This window comes from Orbicella faveolata, unplaced genomic scaffold (genome assembly GCF_042242905.1).
Source record: "Orbicella faveolata isolate gen_17 unplaced genomic scaffold, um_ofav_v1 contig_47, whole genome shotgun sequence".
Classification (NCBI taxonomy): Eukaryota; Metazoa; Cnidaria; class Anthozoa; order Scleractinia; family Merulinidae; genus Orbicella; species Orbicella faveolata.
Window position 1 is genome coordinate 9,165,711 of NW_028301577.1, and position 21,994 is coordinate 9,187,704.

The 21,994-nt window shown below is 39.4% G+C and overlaps 2 protein-coding genes across 2 annotated transcripts; one reads left to right on the plus strand and one right to left on the minus strand.

Annotated features, from left to right (window-relative positions):
- Positions 1-1,972: 1,972 nt before the first annotated feature.
- Positions 1,973-13,018, minus strand: LOC110052671 (uncharacterized). The gene is made up of 11 exons (XM_020758820.2): positions 12,724-13,018; positions 11,713-11,865; positions 11,180-11,236; positions 10,175-10,276; positions 9,998-10,080; positions 8,441-8,515; positions 8,166-8,208; positions 7,884-7,964; positions 7,061-7,168; positions 6,336-6,460; positions 1,973-3,402 (listed from the first exon to the last, which is right to left on the minus strand). Exons 1-11 carry the CDS (start codon positions 12,977-12,979, stop codon positions 3,235-3,237), a joined length of 1,251 nt encoding a protein of 416 aa, XP_020614479.2. The 5' UTR covers positions 12,980-13,018; the 3' UTR covers positions 1,973-3,234.
- A 95-nt stretch (positions 13,019-13,113) lies between these two features.
- LOC110052652 (uncharacterized) lies at positions 13,114-20,357 on the plus strand. Its single transcript, XM_020758795.2, has 7 exons — positions 13,114-14,026; positions 14,903-14,965; positions 15,348-15,557; positions 16,348-16,443; positions 16,792-16,876; positions 17,513-17,613; positions 18,076-20,357. The coding sequence occupies exons 1-7, from the start codon at positions 13,461-13,463 to the stop codon at positions 18,143-18,145; spliced, it is 1,191 nt and encodes a 396-aa protein (XP_020614454.2). The 5' UTR covers positions 13,114-13,460; the 3' UTR covers positions 18,146-20,357.
- The last annotated feature ends 1,637 nt before the right edge of the window (positions 20,358-21,994 follow it).

Below are 21,994 nucleotides of genomic sequence, written 5' to 3' on the forward strand. Positions count from 1 at the left end.
AGTACTTCTTACAATTTGCGCGATTCTGATAATAAGCTTGCTATTCCCTCGCCACGTACTAACCATTACAAAAATAGCTTTGGCTATAGTGTTGCAGTCCTCTGGAACAGTCTACCCTCAGCTGCTAGGCAAGCAACATCTCTGACTAATTCCGACGATTGTTAATTAATTCCGACACGGCATTCATACTTTTCTTTAATAGTTAGCAATATTTTTAAATTATAGAAGATTAATCTGTATACATAACCTTTCGTAATAAGTTGTAGCTTTTATATTAAATTGTTAATGCCTGATGTATTCACCGTGTTTTTAAATAAAGATGATGATGAACATAAAAAACGCAACAAAACAAATCAACAAAATATAAAACGCCTTATTATCTATTTTAATAGCGCCTATTTGGAAGAAGAAAATGGAAACTGGCTATGCCACAACAAACGTGCAGGGGCGGATCCAGGATTTTTCTTAGGAGGGGGTGCACCACTGTTTTACTTCAACACCAATAAAGTACATATTTCTTTTGGCAGAATACCCCCCCGGAGGGGGGGAGGTCGCACCCCCTGCAGTCTCCCACTTGTTCCGCCCCTGAACCTGGCTACACTATTACAACCGAGTACAAGAGCGGAAAACACTTCATGCACACTTAACTTACCCCGATTTTTTCTTCTTCTCAACAGCTGATATTTGGCAAATCTCAGTGGTCGTCTAACTCTTGTACTACCTCCGGAATATCTAATGCGACTGACAGCTTTTAACAAAGTTAGCGATGAACCACGCACAACTGATGCGAGACTGAGCACGATGCCAACACGAATTTGTGTAGGAGAGAATTCATGAATGACCTTCTTAAATAAGAAAGAAAATTACATCTAGTAGTCTAGCAGTTATCAATAAAACTGAAATGCACAGAGCTAAGATTATTTTAAGCTACCTTTATGGATCTAGGCAGAGGTTGTCTTCGTGACGTCTAGGAAATGCCTCCGACAACAAATTCACTCCATGGCATTATTTTGTTAATAGACTATGGATCTAACGATTTTCTCTCTTCAACACTGGTAAAACGGTATATCAATCAAAAAGAAAATCAACAGATGCAGCAAATTAAAATTACGTTGGTAAACGTCACTGATGTCGCGTATTAAAGGGGCTTTAACGGTTATACTGTTGCTATGGTAACCTTTTGCGTGACAGCTCTACCTTGACCTTGCTAAGTCTTCTCCAAGGTGTACATGCTAGGATGCCTCACCCTTCTGGTAACCACGATTACATGCTTTCCTGATTGAGTTTATTATTTTCAAGAACTGAACATAGAGGTTGACAGACCACCCTTCCCCCGAAGAGAAAAAAGAAACCTCCAGCGTGATGAGAATTATGATTTAAGGTCATTCCTCACATTTCCATCGCGCATCCTTATTGCGCATAATTTATGGCATCATTAGCGCGTGCTCGTGCACGCGCATATGAAAACATGGCGGATTTGCCTTGATATTGAGCTCTGTGAGTTGAGAAATGGCTCTAGCTCACCAACGAGCACGGGCACCCCATTTTTTTTCCAGTCATTGTAAACAACTAATCATAAGCTTTGCGTGAGAAAAGACTGATTTAATTTCTATTGCTGAAAATTGAATAAATAAGAAAAATAGCAGATACACGGTGGTTTTTTCTATTTTGCAGTCAGTAACCACGTCAAGAAATTTGGTTCAAATTTTTAATCAAGGATTTAGTTTTCTGAATCAAATTTAAAACGGTTATTTGTGTCCGACACAATGTATTGACCGTAGTTTAATGCGTGTTCTTATGAATCTGTGCTCACAAAGATATTACAATTACTGGGAATGATTTGTTATAATAAGCATCAAATAATGCCAAAATGGGGCATTTTCAATGCCTCACTGCTCCTTAACGAGCATGGGCACACCCTTTTTTATTTCAAAATTGAAGTTATCATATGATAAATATTAAGTGGAAAAAGTTTGAACAAAAATCTATTGTCACTTTTATTTCAGAGGAATTACCTTAACGCGTTGACAGTTATTTTTTGTATTTTAATTCTTGCAAACTAGTCGGTCAAAGTAGCTCAGTCACGGCATTTTGAGGTAATTTTGGCCACGTACAAAATTATCTTTAAACTGAAGGAAACCTGACAATAGTAGTTTACTAAGATAGAAAAACACCAAAGGGATAATAATATACCATAAAGGAACAAGGTGGGTTAACGAAGGAGAAGATTAACACGGATGACAAACGACGAACTTGAAAAATTTAGGCTAAACTTTTCAAGATGCCCAAACCGCGAAGTTGCTCCTTTAAGCTTAAGCTTAAGCAACGACAACGACGACGCCGAGGAAGGCGTTCAGTGAAAAAGACGTCTAGTAAAAACTGAATTTACGTTTCACCTTCGAATTTCGCAATCATCGAGAGCTTTTCACAATGCCTAATGGTCTGAAAACTTGTTTATATGTAATGACAGCGTTGGTGACCGCCATTCTCGTTGCCGCTGCCGTCGTGGTTTACTTAGCTTAAGCTTCTAAATAACAATCTCGGCAATAAAGAAGAAAAACAGTTAGTCTGTACGAAGGAAACTTTAGAGGCGTTGGTTTTAGAGACGTGGATAGAGTCCTGGGACGAGTGCAAACTTGATAGTGTCCTTGAACGAGTGTAACCTATCACGTGCTTAATACTGTTCGTTGTTCATGCTGTACTGTGGCATAACATGCAATCAAGAAGTAATAAGAAGATCCCTTTACGAAAAAAGTCTGGACGTTTCAGGGAGTTTCAGTTAATCCAAGTACAGTCCGTAGGCTTAATTCCGTGTTCATCAGTGTAAAATGTTCGTTGAGGGCGAACCAAAACCAATCAATAAAATACGCGAGTAAATCCATGTAAAGGGTGGCCACTTGCTCTTATAAAAAATGCCCGCTGAATAAAGTTGACCGCTTAATAGCAGTTGAGACTGAAGCTGTCTCTGACAACCTTCCTTCCATAACGTCTTCCGGCGACGAAAACCCAGTTATTACAATCATTTTTCCTGATCAACTTAAAGTTTCTGCTCCGAGCAACGTAGCAACATGTCTCGAACATCTCTCAGCAACAGGTCTTCGATTACGTATCCCCAAACTTCTAACCCGCTGTCGCATGTGGACAGCCAATTGTATCGTGCGACGTAAGACTCAGAATAACTCTCACATTAGAAATTCTTTGCATTGTGCATAAGCTCCCAATTTGTTTGCCAAATTAATACGGGTCGTCAGTTTTGTTCAGATCCTTCATCTCATCCTCAAGTTCTTGAAGCAAAAGTTCGCCATGTTTGCTCTCTTTTGCCGCCTCTCTGTAAAGTTCTCGCGACTTCTCCCAGTTTTTGTCCACGCCATATCCATAGTAATACATGTTCCCCAGGTTCATCTAAAGAAAGAGAAATCAGTGGAAAATCAAGTTCTCAATACAGATTTTTTAGCGCTTTTAGTCATTTACCGGCTTTGCGATGTTCTTCTAAGTTTTTCTCGCTACCGTAAAATCCTCAATATACACAAACCTCTGACACCACAGGTGTAAATTCTGAAAGTTCCTTTATAAAGACAACGAAATGCTGCGTCTAAACGTGTCACGTGACTGAATATGCCGCAGCAAAAACTGAGGAATATCCGGGTGATATTCTCCAATTTGAAAAATATTTGAAGGATAATAGAAGCAATAGTCCCCATTTGAGTTCAAAAATGTGCTCGGATATTTGTCCTTGGATATTATCTGTTCCGAGAAGCAAACATTTTTCCGAGAGCGAAACTCGAGGAAAACTGTGAGCTTCTAGGCTGTGAACAGGTTCTCTACTCGAGGATGGACAACTCCTCCACGGCCACTTCACTCTCCACCCATTCAGCCGGAGCCTGTTCACTAGCTAATAATGTCCGCGGACAAATATCCGAGCATACTCTCGCTCCAAATGGAGGCTATTGTTTACATATTTTCTTTATTCTCCTCACCTTTCTCCATAGTAATGTATAATGTATAGAGATTGTAAGGAGAAATTGGATGTTGACCGGTTCAACTGAATGGGACAAATTTTCTTAGTCTACTTCCTAATCGTTATACGAGACAACAAAACCCATTCCGCCCTTCCCCCCCCAGTTACAAGCGCCTCAATTCGTTCATCGCCTGATTGCAATCCCAGACAAAAATGGGACACCAAGGAAGTTGACCCCCTCCCCTTACTTACAATGTTGAAAATCGGTTATTTTCCCCCCCTTTTAGTTGAAAAACAAACAAACAAACAAAAAAAACCCGCGACATTCCCAACATTGATTAGGAAAGAAATTGGGAGGTGGGGGTGGGGAGGGAGAGTATTACCGTTTTCTCTGGGATTGTTTAAATGAGATATTGCTGGTTTTCAGTGTCACGCAATTCAAAATAGATCAAAATATAAATCAAAACCGTTCAATAGATAAAGTCCAGAATCTGAGAAATGAAAGAAGGTAGATATGCAAAGACTCTCGCCAAGATTCTGGTCACAGGAGGAATTTTTCTGAAAAGATGGACGCCAGCGATAAGCACGAGCGATAACGTCACAGTATTTTAGAATTCGATTACGTGTCAATAACGTACACTTTGTTTCTTGAAATTGGACAGAACTCTAGAATAAGGCTTGTGATATTAGCGGATTATAAATACATCGTAACCGGTGACTGTAGCAAAACGAAATTTGCCTCAAACACAATGGCCTTTAAGGGAAGACACGATTTTGATGTTACAGTTAAAAGACGTTCAAGCAAGCTGACAGACACACAGAATAGTTTAATTCTCAGGAGGGTTTCAACGCTAAGAACCGAAGAAGGGAACTTTTCCGCTGCGAGTATCGTGAAACGATTAGGAATCGACCATGATGAGGCCAAATCGTGCAAGAAACATTTACCTGAGAACTTCTGGACTGAGCATTTACCTTTCCTTTTGGACGGAACTGGATTTGCCCGCAAAACAAATCCCTGTGAGCAAGCTCGCGTGATAAAGATGGAGGAAGATATCAGGGAGACTTGCAGGTTGGGTTGCACATCCAAGGGACAAGAACAAGGAACTGGCGGCAGAGTGTTAAAACACATGGTGGCCAGCAGTTACGGCAAAGGTATGGTTATTTGTGAACCGTACAATGAAAATGCCTGGAGCGTACGTTTCAAATTCATATAGACAGAAACTTATACTCCTGTGTTTCAGACAGCAGACAGAAGAATTCATTTGGGTCACGACCGTGACCCTTCGCAAAACGACGCTACGCTTGTCGCCTCAATCGGTCTGTTGAAATTACCACCACGAAGGCGAAAGGCCAGCCTTACACCTATATTGCCTCAGCCTGCAAGCCGGCTCTCGTGCGCTTCGGCACGAGAGAAGGAAAAGTCGTCGAGCGATGCGAGCTGGCGAAAATCCCGCAACAGCTCGCTTCGCTTCCCGACTCTCTATCTCGTCTCCAACAAACTGGAAGAACAGACTCTGTCGCAGAACATAACAAAAGAGTCCTTTTAGCAATTCCAACGAAGAGCAGTAAAGACAGTAAACACGATGTACTCAGAGCGAAGGAAACCTTTAACGTTAATGCAATCAGATCAATGAACGCACATTTACATGATATACATGTATAAATAAGAAATAAAGGAAATCGGACTAGATATTGAATTTTTACTGGTGCTGCAACTGGAGGATTTCAACCCATTTTGTTGGTTTCTCTTTTGCTATGTTCGTTAGCTGTATCCTCAGGACAGTACAGCTCCCTTTTAATTTTGTCCAGCCTGTGCTACAGGATGTAATGTGACATTCTTTACATTCCTCTGGCATGTCGGGACACTAAGCAAGTTGTCCCCCTCCCCCCAGTTACAATGTTGAAAATCGGTTATTTTTCCCCTTTAGGGTGAAATCAAAAAACAAAAAAAAAAACAAAAACACAAAAAACAAAAAACAAAAAAACCCGCAAGATTTTCAAACCTTGAATGGGGTGGGGGATGGGGGATATGTGGGTGATCCAGTCTTGCAGTGATGGGTATATCCCTTTGCAGGACCTCCCCTTATGTAGATCTAGAAGTGTCCTAACTACCTTTGTCTGGGATTGTGAGGGAAGGTCTAGTGTCTGGGTTTCGCACTCAAGCGCTGCTTTTTTTTTTTTGCTTTAGCATGTGAGCGAGTTCAACAGCAACGTGGGAACAACGTAGGAGCTTAGAAACTGTACCTCACGGCTTCGCCGCTCGCGCCCCAGCCCCAAACACAAAAGCCTGCTCGTAGGCTGCGTGAAGCATTGCTTGAGAACCTTAAAGACGGCTTACTGTGAAACACACTAGGGCAATAGTTGATAAATATCAAACCTTGGCCAGTAGGTGTCCTCTGCGAGCAGCGATATCAAAATAATAAGCTGCTTTTTTGAAGTCATGCGTGACACCCATGCCAGCAAAGTAGTTTACTCCAACATTATACTGAGCTGTTAGGTAACCTAATGAGAAAAGATCAACCAAATACTCAAAAATACAAAACAAAAATACGGCAGCCTACGTTACAGGCGTTCAAAGGGGAAACTAGAACTAGTTTTCTCCTCTCCCTCCCCTTTGAACACCTACCACACAGACTAAGCATACGGACGCTCCACCAACACAGATTTTCTGGACATAAATAAAGTCATTGAATGATTTATAGTGGGATGGACGGATGGACCGACTGACGGACGACTTACTGACTGACTGACTGAGTGATGGATGGACTGACTGATTGACCGACAGACAAACAGACAGACAGACAGACAGACAGATGGACTGACTGGCTGACTGGTTGACAGACTGACCTACTGACTGACTGACTGACTGACTGACTGACTGACTGACTGACCTACAGAGTGACTGACATACTGACCTACTGATTACCTGACCCACTGACTGATGGACTGACTGACCAACTGAGTGACTGACAGACTGACAGACCGAGACACAGACAGACAGACAGACAGACAGAACCTTTGCTAGGATATAACAAACAATGCAAACAACTTTACTGTTTCTCCTGCCAATCATATGTAAAATTACAAGTCAGCATTGAGTACCTTGGTCAGCTGCTGCCTTATAACAATTGAATGATTTTTCAAAGTCTTTCTCAACTCCTGTGCCTTTCTTGTAAAATGCACCAAGAGTCATGAGAGCTGACACATCACCTTGGTAGAGAAGATCAATCGCATTGTCAGCTTACGATGCTAGATAACAATCTCTTTGCAGCCCACTTTGCAGGCATTACTACAATAGCTTCTAATGCTAAGATGGCATTTGTCGATGCTGACAGCAAGTTCTTCAGATCAGAACAAGTCATACCATGCCATGGATTCATGTTGCTAAGGGATATCACTACCATGGGAAGAATCTCTCTCCTTACCTGTTCCTGCATAATTTACAGGCAACCGTCAGGTTTGGAGAATGTAAACATTCTAATCCCAGGATGAAGGAAAAAGGTAGCCCAATTTCAATGACTTAAAAGCAGAAATTACATAATTATGCTATGAAGCCTAACTGGTTTGAAGAAGATTTTTAAAAAGTACACAGGTTAGATCTTTGAGTGACATTTTGCTGTTACGTCAGTCTAATATAAAGTTAGAAATGCTTTAGTGTCTAAACTGAGGAAACAGGACTAAGGGGAAAAATTCTGGTGGGATATCTAGACAATGTTCTAGAAAAGGAAGAAACTGAAAACATTCCTTTTTGGAGGCAGTCACTAACTTTGTTTTACAGTTATGTTTGATGAAGAATATATATTATTTCTTACAGTATGAAAAAGCTTGATGTGTTATAATTGTGTGTGTTTAAGTGTATTACTTTCTTTACTTCCTCTCCATTTGTTAATCCCATCCCCATTGGTAATACTATTTAAAAACTAACCTTTTTCAGCAGCTTTTGTGAAGTATTTAGCTGCCTTTGCAAGATCCACCTTTCCAATCTCTCCACTAGCGTATAAGTTTCCTTCAGAAAGAGAAACAATTAGCTCATTGTAATTAAAACTGAGCACCGTATTCCTCACCCAAGTATCCATCTACAGTGACTGTGGTGAATGCTTAAACCCAGATTACTCAGTCCAGACAGTTCAGCACATGATGCATTATGCCATACAGTACACACTGCCCAATTTCTTTGCCATATAGCTAGTACAATTACCTCACCTACCAATCATAGTGTTAGCCTCTCTGACGCCATTCTTTGCACTGGCCTGAAGAAAATAACAATATATCTCAGGCCACAAGCTTTGTGATATTTAGCCCGGTAATCAAGGACCAGGCTGGTTGTTAATTTGCTCAAGTTTTGTTTACCCATTATGTTTTTCTTTTTGCTTGTTGGTGGCTCATACATATGTTCACTCCACTAACAATGTAGTCAAATTGCTGGGGTGAAGGGTGAGGAGTAGAAGACCACAAGGACGAGATACTGACTTATTTATTTACCTCATACAGCCTGAGTGCCATCTGCAAGTCCTGTTTCATTCCAGTGCCATTGTGATAAAATTGTGCAAGAGAAAACTGAAATAAAATGTACATGCTTGAGCACTGGTTAGGCACAGTGTATTAAATATGTACAAGTTAATTTCAACCCAAGAGTACCAGTGGAGCATCTAGTGTGATCATTCAGTTGAGGACCACTGTTAATGACTGACAATAATAATTATTATTATTATACATTGTAGTCATCATCTGTCTTCTCATTGGCTAAAGGCCTACAGTTAACTCTGGGAAACAGTGCAACCTACAGATTATTCACTGATCTGCTAGCAGATTAGTGAATAATCCATAGGTTGCGCACGCAATTCCAAGACCAACATCAAGTTCATGGACAGCGAAGTAAGAACATGGCTTGTCCAAATTAAACTGTGTTCGGTGCAACAATGCGTTTGTCATTATTTTCTTTAAAACAAAGTATAATAAAACAATTATTAGATTCATTTTTTGCGATATCCAGAATAATCAATGTCTTGGTTGGTGTTATCAGCTAACACTAACTGTAAACTATAAAGTGATAATACTTACCTTGACCTTGATTATTCTGGATATCACAAGCCTCATCCAATAATTATTGTTTATTATACATTGAACTCACTCTCTCTTTTCTGATTGGCTGAAAGCATTCAGTGAATTTTCAAAATCAACGCCTGTGACGTCATCTAGCTGCAGATTACACAAGAATCATGTCAAGGACACTCAAGGTCATGGGTAATCGTGTCATGTATGACCGTGGTGCATGATTTCTAAGGGTAATCATGTCAAGTTCATGCGCTTTGTGTTGCTTGCCAACAGTGAAAAAGCAAAAACACGACTTCCATTTTTTTTTTAGATTCAGTTTTTGTGATATCCAGAATAATCAAGGTCTCGGTAAGAGTTATCAGCCTTTGGCTTTGGCTGATAACCCCTACCATGGACTTGATTATTCTGGATATCACAAAAACCAACCTTTGACTCTGATTAAATTATATTTAGGCCAAGCTAATCTTGAGCTGATGCAGTAGCTGAAATTCCTGTCTGGAATACGTCACAAGTCAGGGGTCCATTGGCAAAAAAACTATTCAGAACCATGAAAGATTTGATTGTTGTTTTCTTGCGTGAAAAGGTGTAAAAGCATTCAATTCACAGGGATACTGTTGAGAATTATTCTGCATGCAAAGTTTAGTTAGCTGATCTTTGCAGATCAGCCATATACAAACTATTTCCAAATTGTCACAGATTTTTTGCTCCCTCGTCCCTCTCTCACCCCTCCTGCCCTCTCTGGTTTGGTTGGTATTCTGGTAAGTATTTCTTGAACCAAGTAAGTATTTTCCCCAATGAATCCATATTTAGCATGATGGTGCGACTTAGCGGCTACTTGCACGGGCGTTCCTACTTCCAGGATTGCCATTGATGCTTCCATGGTGTGTATTGCATCAGGCAACCAGCTAACCTTTGAGGTATCAGTTCCCAACTCTTGGCAATGATCAGTTTAATAACAAACTTTAGAGGTTAATAACCTTTTACCTGAGCAAACGGATGGCCCTGTTCAGCAAGCTCTGTAAACAGCTTTCCAGCTTCAACAAGGTCTTTCTCTACTCCGCCTTCTCCTGTGGAGATAAAATGTAAAGAAATTTAGGAATATGATACAAAGGAGTACTTAGGTTGCTTGAGGGTTAAACAGATTCATCAAAGGGTTAAAACCTGTTTCTAGTAGTTTCCCATAACTGTACATTCCATCTGGATTACCAGCCATTGCTGAAAATCTGAAAAGTGGAGCAGCTAATTCAACTGCATCTTTTCCTACTGCAAATAAAGAAAAACAGAGCAATCAGTATCACATGAACATAAAATCTAAACAAAGCTTCCATGGAATCTGGACCTGATGTTAACAATAGGAACCCATCAAGTGTGATGTTTCAACCTACATGTGGTGCTTGTGCTTTAGATTGCCATATTTCACACCAATCTTGTACTTTTACATGTAGTCTCTTATTCAACTGGTCAGCAAAAGGGAAGCGTAAGGACTCTAGACTAGTAATGCACCTGTGTTGAAATTCGAAAGTCCCATTTGTACTTGTTCTTGTACCTGTGTAGATGACGTTCCTATTACTGTGGAACACTGCTAGGTTAAAGGGGTTCTTCAAATGAGTAAATCACCGACTGAAATTTTTTTGGCGTCCAGAATAAGGTGGCTGTAATAAGGAGGTGGCCATATGAACGGGATGGCTGTAAGGCAGAGTTCCTCTGTATCTGGTTAAATACACCATTGGCTATTGACTACCAGTCTCAAACATTTGATTAATAAACGACTTTCACATTCACCCATCAAAATTAAAAATTACAAACTGACTGATAGAGTAACTGACTGGAAGACAGATAAACAGGTAGACTGAGAAACAGTGTTAGAAAGTCAGACAGACAGACAGACAGATGTAAGTAATGTACCAATAATTGTACGGTGACAAGTAAGAGTGAATGATCACATTTTAAAGGTACAGTGGTGTCTTGTTTTCTCTAATCTCCAAGGGAAACAAAATTTGGTTAAAAAATTCTGGAATATTAGATATCAGCAGTACAGTTGCAGTGAAACAAATCTGAGAAAATCAAATGGCCCTCAGTTTGAGTGAATGGGAGGTGCCAAAATGGAAGATTTAAAAAATCTGGAATTCCACTGTACATATGCAAATCTTGTTTTCTATATCTTACTTGATTCCTGGGTGTCAAAAATAAGTGTAGCAAGCCAGTAGACATCCTTTGGGGATACTGAAATTAACAGCAAAATCATTTGAAAGTTGTTATGACCCCACTTCTTCTAATAAAGATGAGTTTATGATCCTTAAACATTCATGACAATCTCAGTCTGGAAAAAGACAAAGCAAGGCAATCTCCGTGTTTCTGATAGCTTGGCAGTAGGTTACACAGTCATACATCTTCAAAGGTTTTGCATCACAGGAAGTTAAATGGACTAATCCTATCAAATTGTAATCTTTGTATTTTAAATAATTTTCAAAGACAGTCAAAGCAACAGCATGCACAAATGAAAAAGATGTTTAGACAAGATCAAAACAAAGGAAGCGAACAGAACCTGATCCAAATTTCTTTGCTTCTGTCAGTGGTTTTCTTAGATGCATCTCTCTTTTTCAATCAAATTAACTTATTGGGGAATGTTTACTTATGGATAGATACAGTCAGGTAGTTTCGAACTGTGCATGACTTGTTAAATAATAAAAATATCTTACATCCTTCTGCAGTTCTTGTGACTGACACTGATAATACTTCTCCTTTCCAGTGCTTGATCAAAGCTTCTAGAAGTTTCATATGTTGTTCCAAATTACTTTGATCAAGGGAATCTTGTAATTTGTCTTTTATTAAGTTTGAAAGGGTTTCAAATGCTGCAAAAAACAAGAGAAACAATCTTTGATATCTGGCATTGACAACAATGATACCGTGAAATAAAGATGTGATCTTTGCATTTGTTATCGCAATTTAAGCAATCAAAAGTTAAGCCTGAAAAAACAATTCAAAGCTTCAACAGGATTTTGAGCCTATGGTAGCAGCACTGTGGTTAACACTGCAAAGTTCTACCATCTGAGCTACAATTTATGAAGACCTCTACATTGAGAGCAAGCCAAAATATTGAGTGCATCTTAACCCATGAAAAGGAAATGAAATATAGAATAAATGATAAACTGCTGCGGAAATATGAAAGGAATGAAGAAGAAATCATCACAATATTGTTATCCCAATTTAAGCAATTGCAAGTTGACCAGTTGACCAGTTGATCAATCTCCAGTTCTTTAACTAAAATCTCTGGGGTTTTTGACCTCGCTCTCCAGGTTTTTTCTGCTTTGAGGTTGAGAAGTCTGTTCTACCAGTATCAGCCCGTTACTTGTTCATTTTTCCTCCTTAGGACTCACACTAAATCCATGTCATCACCTGACATGAGTCATGCATGCAGTAATGATGGAAAAAATAATAATAGGAAAGAATATCCTCAGCATCCCTACCCCTGAGCCAGCCACAATGTAATGCCCCTCCCTACACAACCAAAAATTCTGCCATAAAGCATAGTGGTGATCTCAACCTATTTCCTATTGTCAGTGCATACCTCCCTGTCTCCCAGGATGGACGGGGGGGGGGTGCTGGGGCAGAGGGGGTGGATAGGGGGTAGGTCGTGATAAAGGAGAGAGGTACACATTTTATGAAGCAAAGGTTCTAAGAATCTAGCAGCAATTTGCATTTCCACTTACTGAGCTGTGGAGTATTGTCAGGGCCAGGTCCAGTCGTTGAAAGTCTGTTTTCTCGTAATCTCAAAAAATTTCCCAAGTTGTGCCTTGCAAATGTGGTCGGAAATGCAGGCGATCCACTTCTCCCTAGCGCTAAATAACTCAAGCTGCATCTGTGATAGAATAATACACATTGTTCCCTTAAAAAACAACGGATCCCATCAGCAATGAGCGGACGGCAAAGTTGAGAAATGCGAAGACAACGAGAGCTGGCCGCCATGTTCGTAATGTTTAGAACCTTTTGAGCCCGCGATCACCGGAAAACATTATTTGTTTATTCCTTCGGGGGATGAGTTGGGGGAAATAATTGCAAAGCATAAATTCCTCCATTAAGCGACTTTAGGACAGAACACTTTCTGTGTTAATAGAATTTTTACGTCCGAATAGTCACATTTACTAGCTTCTTGGCGATTCCAAATGTTAAATTCAGCGATCCCGATACAATTCAATCACAACTTCCTGACCCGTCCCTCCCTAGAAGTTGACCTCTAGTTTGCGTGCGACCATTTGAAATTTTTTCCTTTGGATTGTACTATAAAGGATTTGATATCCAAGTTATCATTCGATCTTTTTGTGTAAAACATGAGAAAATAAGGTTAAGGATGGTATCTTTCTGTCCAAGTATTGGTTTCCTTCCTGTCGTACTTATTTGATCGGCTGTACAAAGGGGATGGCTTCGTTCTCTCCATGACAGGACCAGCATGGACAACAACAACAGCATTCCTTACGGATCGATATCTTGGGACAATGAAGATTCGTTTCCTCCAACGAATCAGCCAAGGGAACCACGTGGAATTCCTCCACTAAGACCTTCCACTTTACCCAGCAGTAATGGTCTAAGATACTCTCTACGAGGTCCACATTTTCCGCCACCGCAACAAAGAATCCAGGGTGTTGGAATTTCCAGAAATGTAGAGTTGGCAAACCGTCTCCAACAGGGAGACACGCCACAGACCAGCTTTCAACAGCCCAGTAGTTCTAGTGCAAGTTCTGCTCCATACGAAAGATACTTTACATTGCGACCTTCGCGAAGCACTTCGCATGTGCAAATGCATTCTATGGAACCACAATCCTCAAACTGTGTGAATTCAACTACTGAAGGTCAAACGTATGACACGTTATACGCGAATCCTGCACCAGGGTCCAGTTCTGGTAACCCTGCATTGACTTCAGTCTCAGAAGATCCCAATTTTCCAGCTCCTAGTGTTTATAATGAAAATGCTTGCAATAATAATATAGAGATGTCTCAAGGCCTTACAAGAGAAGGGTGAGTGAACAGCTAATGCTATGACTTTTGAGGTTTTGGATCATTTCTTGGGAAACCTCTGGGCGCAGTTGTTGAAAGGGTGGATAACGCTATCCATTGGACTATTAAAAGTGTGCACAAAACAAACCACGCTATACACCGGACAGTGAATTATCTGGTGGATAGTGTTATCTGCCCTTTGAACAACCTGGGCCTCAGATGTATAATAAAAATAATAATAGAGGGTCAATGTTCCCACATCTTGTAAAATTTTAATCAAATTTCACAGATATTGTCCTCTCAGAGCCTCAATTTCTTTTGCAAGGCTGCAAAAGTCCCGACTTGCAGGAAAGACACTTGTGTCTGGTCTCCCTGCCTAGCAAAGTGTAAGATTTATCAGTCACCATCTCTGTGTGTAGCAGAATCCTCTGACCAATCCCAGGTTGACTAGAATCATTACAATGTCTGCATTATCCCATTTCTTTATTATGCATTCAGTTTCTTTTGTTAATTGGCCATATAGTAAGCCTTGTCAGTCTCCTATTCTGGTAGTGGAGTAGATTCTTCAGTACATGTAGGTCACTGGCAGAAATTCTCGCAGAAGCGCTAAATTTGCACGTGCAAAGGTTATATGATAGTGGGCCAAGTGGCTCTCATATATGTAAGTAGTGTCCAATGCATTGACTAGCCTACATTGACCAGCCTAGAGGGGGATTGGCTTCTCCCCTCCCCCTCCTCCCAGGACAGGATGCAAAGAACATCACAGATTTTCTGGGTCCAAATTATAGTCGTCTAGCAGGCCAAAATCAGATTGGCTCTCTCTTCAGGTTTACTCTACCTGCAAAAAATTTAGATACGGTAATTTGATACCAGTTTTTGTATATGATTTTTTTAAAGGAGCTATGAAAGGTTTCACGCAAGCAGAGCAAAGAGAAAAAGTAGTTTATCAAGTGATGAAGGGTAAGCTAATCAAATAAATTGTTACTTTATTACATAAATTTCAATAATCCCTTGTTCTTCTAGCAGGAATTAAAGAATTGATTTATTATTTCATTTTTTTTTTTCCTCTGGTCAAACGATGCCCATTGTTCTTACTAAATATCTGAACTTTTGAAATCAAAATTTGCTTGGCAATAGACTTCCTTTAGTCAAACAGCACTGTACGTTGCCTTAAATATATATAGAATACTGGCCTGCTAAAATAGCTTCACATTCACAGCAAACATCTTAATGCGTTGGTCTCAGAGAACTCTTATTCAAGTCTTCACGCCAGTAGCAAACAAAGCTATGAAGATGTGAATAATGTCCAGTCAATAATTTTACATTTTTTGTTTTGTTTCAGACAAGATGGTCCTTCGACCAAGCAATTTCTGTCAGAGGAAAGAATGGCGGCAAGGATGCACAATTTGCGAATAAGCAGTGACCACAATTACCCAGTAAATATTATACAACGCTTTATGGACAGCTTTAATCAGGAATCTAAAAGTTCTCAAAGCCAAATTAATGATGATGATGATGATGAACTTGAAAATGCAGATGAGATGCAAAGAAGGTGAGCAGAAAGAATAATTATTGTTCATGTTATATCCTGGCAAGAGGAAGGAAATCACATGCTCGCTTTAGAAAAGTGTCTCAGTCCCTGAATGAGAGTTCAGTTACAGAGGCACAAGTGAAATTCAGCTGGGACCAGCTAGCCAACTATTATCTATCTAAGAGATGTGTCCCCCAAATAGTGGTATCTCAATGATGGAGTTGACTTTACTTGCATTTTGTCGGAGCAGCCGGACAAAAAACTGGGGGGACCTTCCATGGTTGAACATCTTGGCAGAGCAATACCACTCCTTCTGTAGTCACTGATACCGTATCAACTGCAGCTAAGAAGCAGGACTGATGAGCTATTACTAACACTTTTTCGATTCTAAGACCTGGAACAAACCTAACCTTTTACCAATTTAGATTATTATTTTATGTACTGTATTTTATATATTTATCAGACTAAACATACATGTTCCCCATCTGTTTTATCAGCAAGGTGCATTAATGATGGAACAAGGGTAAAAAAGCGGATGCTGTTGTTGTTATGATAATTATATACACTAGGGTATATATCTTTATAATTTTGCAGTACATACATAATACGGATACATTTGCATTACTTTATAAAATATGCTTGACATTTATATACCATAAAAGAGACCAATCATGGTCAAAATTGATCAAATTAAGTTGGGTAAACTGCAATTATACTAACTGTGTCAGGAAAATGGGTTGTGTTTCAGACACAAGGTTAAAATGTCTAAAATTAATCATTTTACAGGAAGGTTCATTGTCATTTTCTGCAGGATAGACAACGTACCGGTGTTTGTTCTGTCATCTCACGTGAAGGAAGCTATGGCCAAAACTGAGCCGATTATTCCAGAGGCTATTTACAATCAGTTGTAAGTTTATCTGAACTATATTTCTCTTTACTGTGCTTGTTTGGAAGACAGTAATTAGGTTGCAGCACACTTCAGAGGTGCCACAAAAAGTTGTATTAATTTGTATTGGGGGGTTGGGGAGTTGTTATTAATTTTCAAGACCTTTCAAGGAAGGTGGGGGTTTTATCTTTAACCTGCTAGTGCATTATTAAAAAGTGTTTGAAGGAGACTTTCAAGTGTTTTTTTTTCTGTTTACCATTGAACACATATACATGTACACATTAACCAACAAGCAACAATATGAAAGCAACAATCAGTACTTTTCAATCTAATTCTGCTGATGATATTTTTGTTCTTGTTGTTTTACAGAAGCAAGCCTTGTTTAGCTGTTGTTCCATGGAAAAGTCCTAATGATAGATTTACCCCTTCAACAGGAAGAAAACAAGTTGATGAGGTAAGAGAATTTCTTACTAATAATCTGAAGTGAAGTTAGAAGATCACTGAAGTCTCATCACATGTTTGGATATCATTCTAAGTCCATGGTCTCTACTCTAAAGAAGCTGACCTTTCACAGAGAGTTAGATTTACTTTGATGATGATGATGATGACGACGACCATGATGATGGAACTCAACTTGTACTTATGTAACACACATTTGACAATATTGTATCATGGCACTCATGTATACCACACAAGTGAACAGTGCTTTTCGCAGGCTGATTGGCTAACTTGAAGTGATTAGCAAGTACTATTTACTTCTGAGTGGCTAGACTACTTCTCTTTAGTATCACCAAACTAGTGGACTAATGCAAATCCTGCATTTTAATTGGCTGCGCTACTAGAGGACTATTAGCAGTAGTCCTTGAGTAGTGAAATTGGCGCAATTGAGCATGATGCTTTCTTTCGTTTTATTCCCAAATAAATATTTCTTCAACTTGCATGTGCTAACTTTATTATCACCCTTTCTGTCTGATGAGTTGGGTGATGCTAAACCAATTAGACCCTTTGCCCTCAAGGGCTACAGGTCAATAGCCCTTGCAAGGCAATACTGAAAAGTTCAAAAATTTTATGATATGCATGGTTTTGTTAGGACAAGAATGAAAGTGAACCAAGTAGCAGCAGCAGCAGTTCCTGTACCAGTCTTGTTATGGAAAGTATCCCAGAAGAAACAGAACAGTTTCAGGACAAAGGGTGAGTTTACATTGAGGCTAAAACAACATTGTAACAATTGATTATATTAATTATGAGACTGGGCATTTTGCAAGTTGTGGAGTTGGAGTTGCGAGTTGCAAATTGCGAGTTGCAAGTTGCGATTTGTGAGTTACAAGTTGCAGTTGGTAGTTTACCTCTACCACGTGTTCCAATTTGGTAGTCAATCAATAGACCATTTTTATATTCTCGGTATTTAACTGGAACTAGCTTGCAACTGAGGCTAATGTGTGGGGAGTCTTTTCAAATGCAAATGACATTAATCTCTTTTTAATGATATTCCCCGGCATGCGCCTCCATTGTGAGCTAGTTCCAGTCTAATGAGAACAAGACTATGGCCTATTCTCCTAGATAAGTTCTAAGTAGATATTAGTACTGTGATCTCTATGTACATGTACTTCATCAAAATGAAAAGTTAAATATCTCTGATTCTTTCATTCACAGCGTTCATCATGTTGAGATTGTTGGCGAATGCAACACGTTTAATTTTGAAGATGATGACATGGAGCTATAAAAATGTTATTTATATTCTTCTAATAATTACTATTATTGTATCTAAAGAATGTTGATTATAATTTGATGATAATATCATTCTTCAAGCAAATATTTCCAGAACTGTTATATAAATTGTAGTTACTTTGTTGTCAAACTTATCTTTTTCTTCAAATTCCGTTGGGGAAATAAATGTGCACAAATGTACAATTTTTCTTTGTTGAAATGATGTTTGTGTTGTTTGTTCCATAGCCAATGTTACAAACTGGCAGAAGTGTGAATATTTGAGTCCTCTGGTGTTCATTTTGTAACATACTGTCATTTTGGGAAAATTGGAAGAATGAAATATATCCCTTCCTTGCCTAACTTCCATCACAAAATGTTACAAGCACCTGTGAGTGACAACAACTGGACAGGCTGTATTCAGAGGCTGGGCACTTATTTTCAAATAACTGAGAAAAGTCAAATTATCTAGTATATGTTCTGTGAAATGGTTGTTCTTATTGCAGTCCGGTAAAAAGTTTTTCTTGTCAGTGGGTGATAACACCCTCATAGTTCGTACCCTGTAACCAGAGTTTAGGGCGGGAAAAAACCCAGGTCCTACTGCCCGGGGCAAGTAAATTTTACGCTTGAGCAAGTGAAAATGGAAGTTTGGTGGTCCGGTAGGCAAGTGAAATTAACCTCAGTAGTTTTGTTACTGATCATTTCCAATAAAAAACAATTTCAAAACTTAAGACTGCAAGATGAGCAAAACAGTGAGTTAAAAGCATGGATTAATTTAAAATCAAAGCATACTTGATTATAGACAGTACCTGACAAATAAAGTAGTTGTTTCAAGAGGCATTCATGCATGCCAATTGGATAAGCAAATTTTAGTGAGGGCAAGTGAAAACTGAAATGTACTGGCCTCCTAGGCAACTGGATTTTAATTGTTTTTTCCTGCCCTGGAGTTGCTTTGATCGTTCCAAGATAAGTCGCGTTCCTCTTTACTGACTTATCTAGGAAAGATTGGAGCAACTCTGCTTGCAGGGTACATAGTTGAAGGATAGAGCATTCAGCAAACATTTGTGTGACCAAAGTGTACAAAGTCATGTGGGAATGTTTCCTATGTGGCCCACAATCAGTTGGGTTATTTTTGTGACAAGCATAACAAGCATAACAGGTTACAGTTGGTTAATATTTGGTGCTTATTTAGTAATGCAATACAAAGTGTGTAAACAAACTGCATGACAACAAAGAATTCAGAATTGTAGTATGAAAAGGTGAGTTTCTATTACAAGCATTCAAAATCTCTCCAGACCCATTAACATAGAGAATGTTCTACAGTCTACATAACATTGCAGTGATTTTGTTGAAATAGATTGTTACAAAAAGTATATCAATCAAAAACTATCCACTTAATTTAAAAATTTAGTTACCTTAGAAAATGGGTGCAGTCATAAAATTACTCTGTACAACTTTCTTTTGTGATAAATATGTTAGGTCTTTGGAAAATAAGCTCTGCCAAGTGTGATTACTGCAAAAGCTCTCTTAGCCCCCTTCAACTTGGTAATAGGTCTTAATTTTGTCCAGGTGTCTGTAAACATACAACTGTACTCTGGCTTCACAGTTACCCTATATTTGATGAATCACTCGTATGGAAAATACTGACCAAATACACCTTCTTATGGTTTCTGATGCCATCTTAATTGGGGGGCAAACATGGCAAAAATTCTAGTAAATGCATGGGGAAAATGGAGAATCTTAAGTCTAACAACTTGCACAAATTTGAGTTTTGAAGCATTTATGAATTAAAAACTTAAGTTACTTGGTCAAAGAATTTACAGATCACATTTGAGGGAAATAGCCTTGCTAAAAAAGCCACAAGTTTTCATTTCCATATGTATTTCTGCAAAACTGAGTCGCAATTCCCACGAAAATTTAGACATTTGTCTTAAAAATTAAAAGTGCAATTTATTCCTTGCCTGACAGCAAATCTATGTTTTCCAAATTTTATCAACAAAAACTTCTGCTGAGTACCTTTTCCTTGTAACTCATCAAATACTAAGAACGTCAATCACTCTCAACTTATTGGGCATCAAACTTGTAACTTTTCTCAAACATTAACTGCAATATTTGCTGTGTTTGCCCCCAAGCAAGATGGCGTCAGAAACCGTGTCTATTGGACTTCAAGTGCTTGATGCATTACCATGCATTTTAGAGAGTAAAAGATTTGAAAAATTTTTTGTTACAAATTATGTTGATTATAATTATTTGCATTACAGCCCAAATCTCTCTAAGCTTCACCTAACTCAGCAAATTCAAAAGAGCAAAGAGAGCTTTGGAACAGCGTTTACGTGTACGGTTATCACAATTTTCAAGGCACTACAAAAATCTTCAACGTTTGATGTTCAAAAATATATATTGTCTTTCCTTGAAGGCCGTGTTACTGCTGCAAAGCTTGAGCTCTCATTTCTCTTAAACGGCTGGAAATCGGAATTCTCTCGCTTCTCTCGCTTCGCGTGCTTTGAGAGGTTGTCAAGCTACTACCAGTTCCTGTAATCAACGAAGATGTGTCGTAACTACTTCCAGTCATCGAACCACCGCTCAACTTTCCCGTCAAAGCAGAGTGACCTTCGCTCCGATAGCCTTTCGTAGCAGCTATTTGCTTCAGAACACTGACCAAGGAAGTCGGTGGGACGTTCAGCTTGATCAAATCCAACAGTATCTTGAAAACATCGCGATCTAGAGTGACCCCACTCAAATTGCATAGTTCTAGAAGTTCCTCATCCACGCTTTTAGCATTCGCTCGAGTTACTGACACTTTGTAAATATCCGGGGAAGATTGCGCTCTTGACATGGCTAAAAGTCTCAGATGAATTGGTTTACATATCACAGTGCTCCTTTTCCCTTTTTTCTGGAGCAATAGAGGCTTGAATTCAAGAAGAAACGCGGAAAAACTCGGAAATCAACACCTGCATGGAACCATTTTGCAAAGAGTATTGATTTCGTTCCCAGTCCTCATCATATTGTTTGTGGAATAGTGAGTGGTGTATGCCAACGTTAATTGTCTCAAAGGAAGGTGATTCTACCGGAGAAAAGACTTCCCGTTGACTAACTGAGGAGGCTGCGGAAACAGAGGGGAGCGAAAGCTTCCCTGTTTCTCTTCCCCCAATCCGCTAAGGAGAGAACTAGTTTCACCAACTTCCTCCCTCCTATCCACAGCTGTAGCATCTTCGGAGACCCAGGGGCTGCTACTCGAGACTGTGCGATATTTCCGGGCGAAAGTTGTTCAGTCAACTTTCGCCCGAAACTATCGCGTCGCCCGAAAATATCGCATCGTCCTGACTAGTAGCCCCTGGGTCTCCGAGGATGCAACTGTACGTGCAACTCAGGGAACCTTCCTTTCTTCCTAAAAGTCGTCAGTGATATTAAACATGATTAAATTGAAATCGACATTGTAAACTGTTGTAATTACCATTAAGACTTTTTACTGCGCCTTTCAATAACATGCGGACTTAAAATTCAAAGCTCAACCGACAAATGCGTTTTTCGCTACCGTCAATCAAATGTTCGGCGGATCCTCCCAGCTTCCGAGTACTGCCGAGCGCGCGGTAATCAAATCAAATCGTTGAGCACAGTTCAGACAACATAGTCGGAAGCTGCGAGGAGCCGCCCGGCGCCGAACATTTGATTGACGGTAGCGGAAAACGCATTTGTCGGTTGAGCTTTTAATTTTAGAGTCCGCATGTTATTGAAAGGCGCAGTAAACTTTGACCAATATATATATGCCACTATCATGAGGAGACCCACATGTTACCAGAAACAATGATGTTGTTATGCAGGAATAGTCTTTTAACAAAGACGGGCAATTAATTAGCAAATTATTTAT

Excerpts from the sequence above, each read along its gene's own strand:
- LOC110052671 (XM_020758820.2), bottom strand. The coding sequence starts at position 12,979 with ATGGCGGCCAGCTCTCGTTGTCTTCGCATTTCTCAACTTTGCCGTCCG. Across the intron at positions 11,866-12,723 it reads TGACAATACTCCACAGCTCA|CATTTGAAACCCTTTCAAAC; the intron begins GTAAGTGGAAAT and ends TGTTTTTTGCAG. Across the intron at positions 11,237-11,712 it reads CACAAGAACTGCAGAAGGAT|TATCCCCAAAGGATGTCTAC; the intron begins GTAAGATATTTT and ends TGTTAATTTCAG.
- LOC110052652 (XM_020758795.2), top strand. The coding sequence starts at position 13,461 with ATGGACAACAACAACAGCATTCCTTACGGATCGATATCTTGGGACAAT. Across the intron at positions 15,558-16,347 it reads GCAGATGAGATGCAAAGAAG|GATAGACAACGTACCGGTGT; the intron begins GTGAGCAGAAAG and ends CATTTTCTGCAG. Across the intron at positions 16,444-16,791 it reads GAGGCTATTTACAATCAGTT|AAGCAAGCCTTGTTTAGCTG; the intron begins GTAAGTTTATCT and ends GTTGTTTTACAG.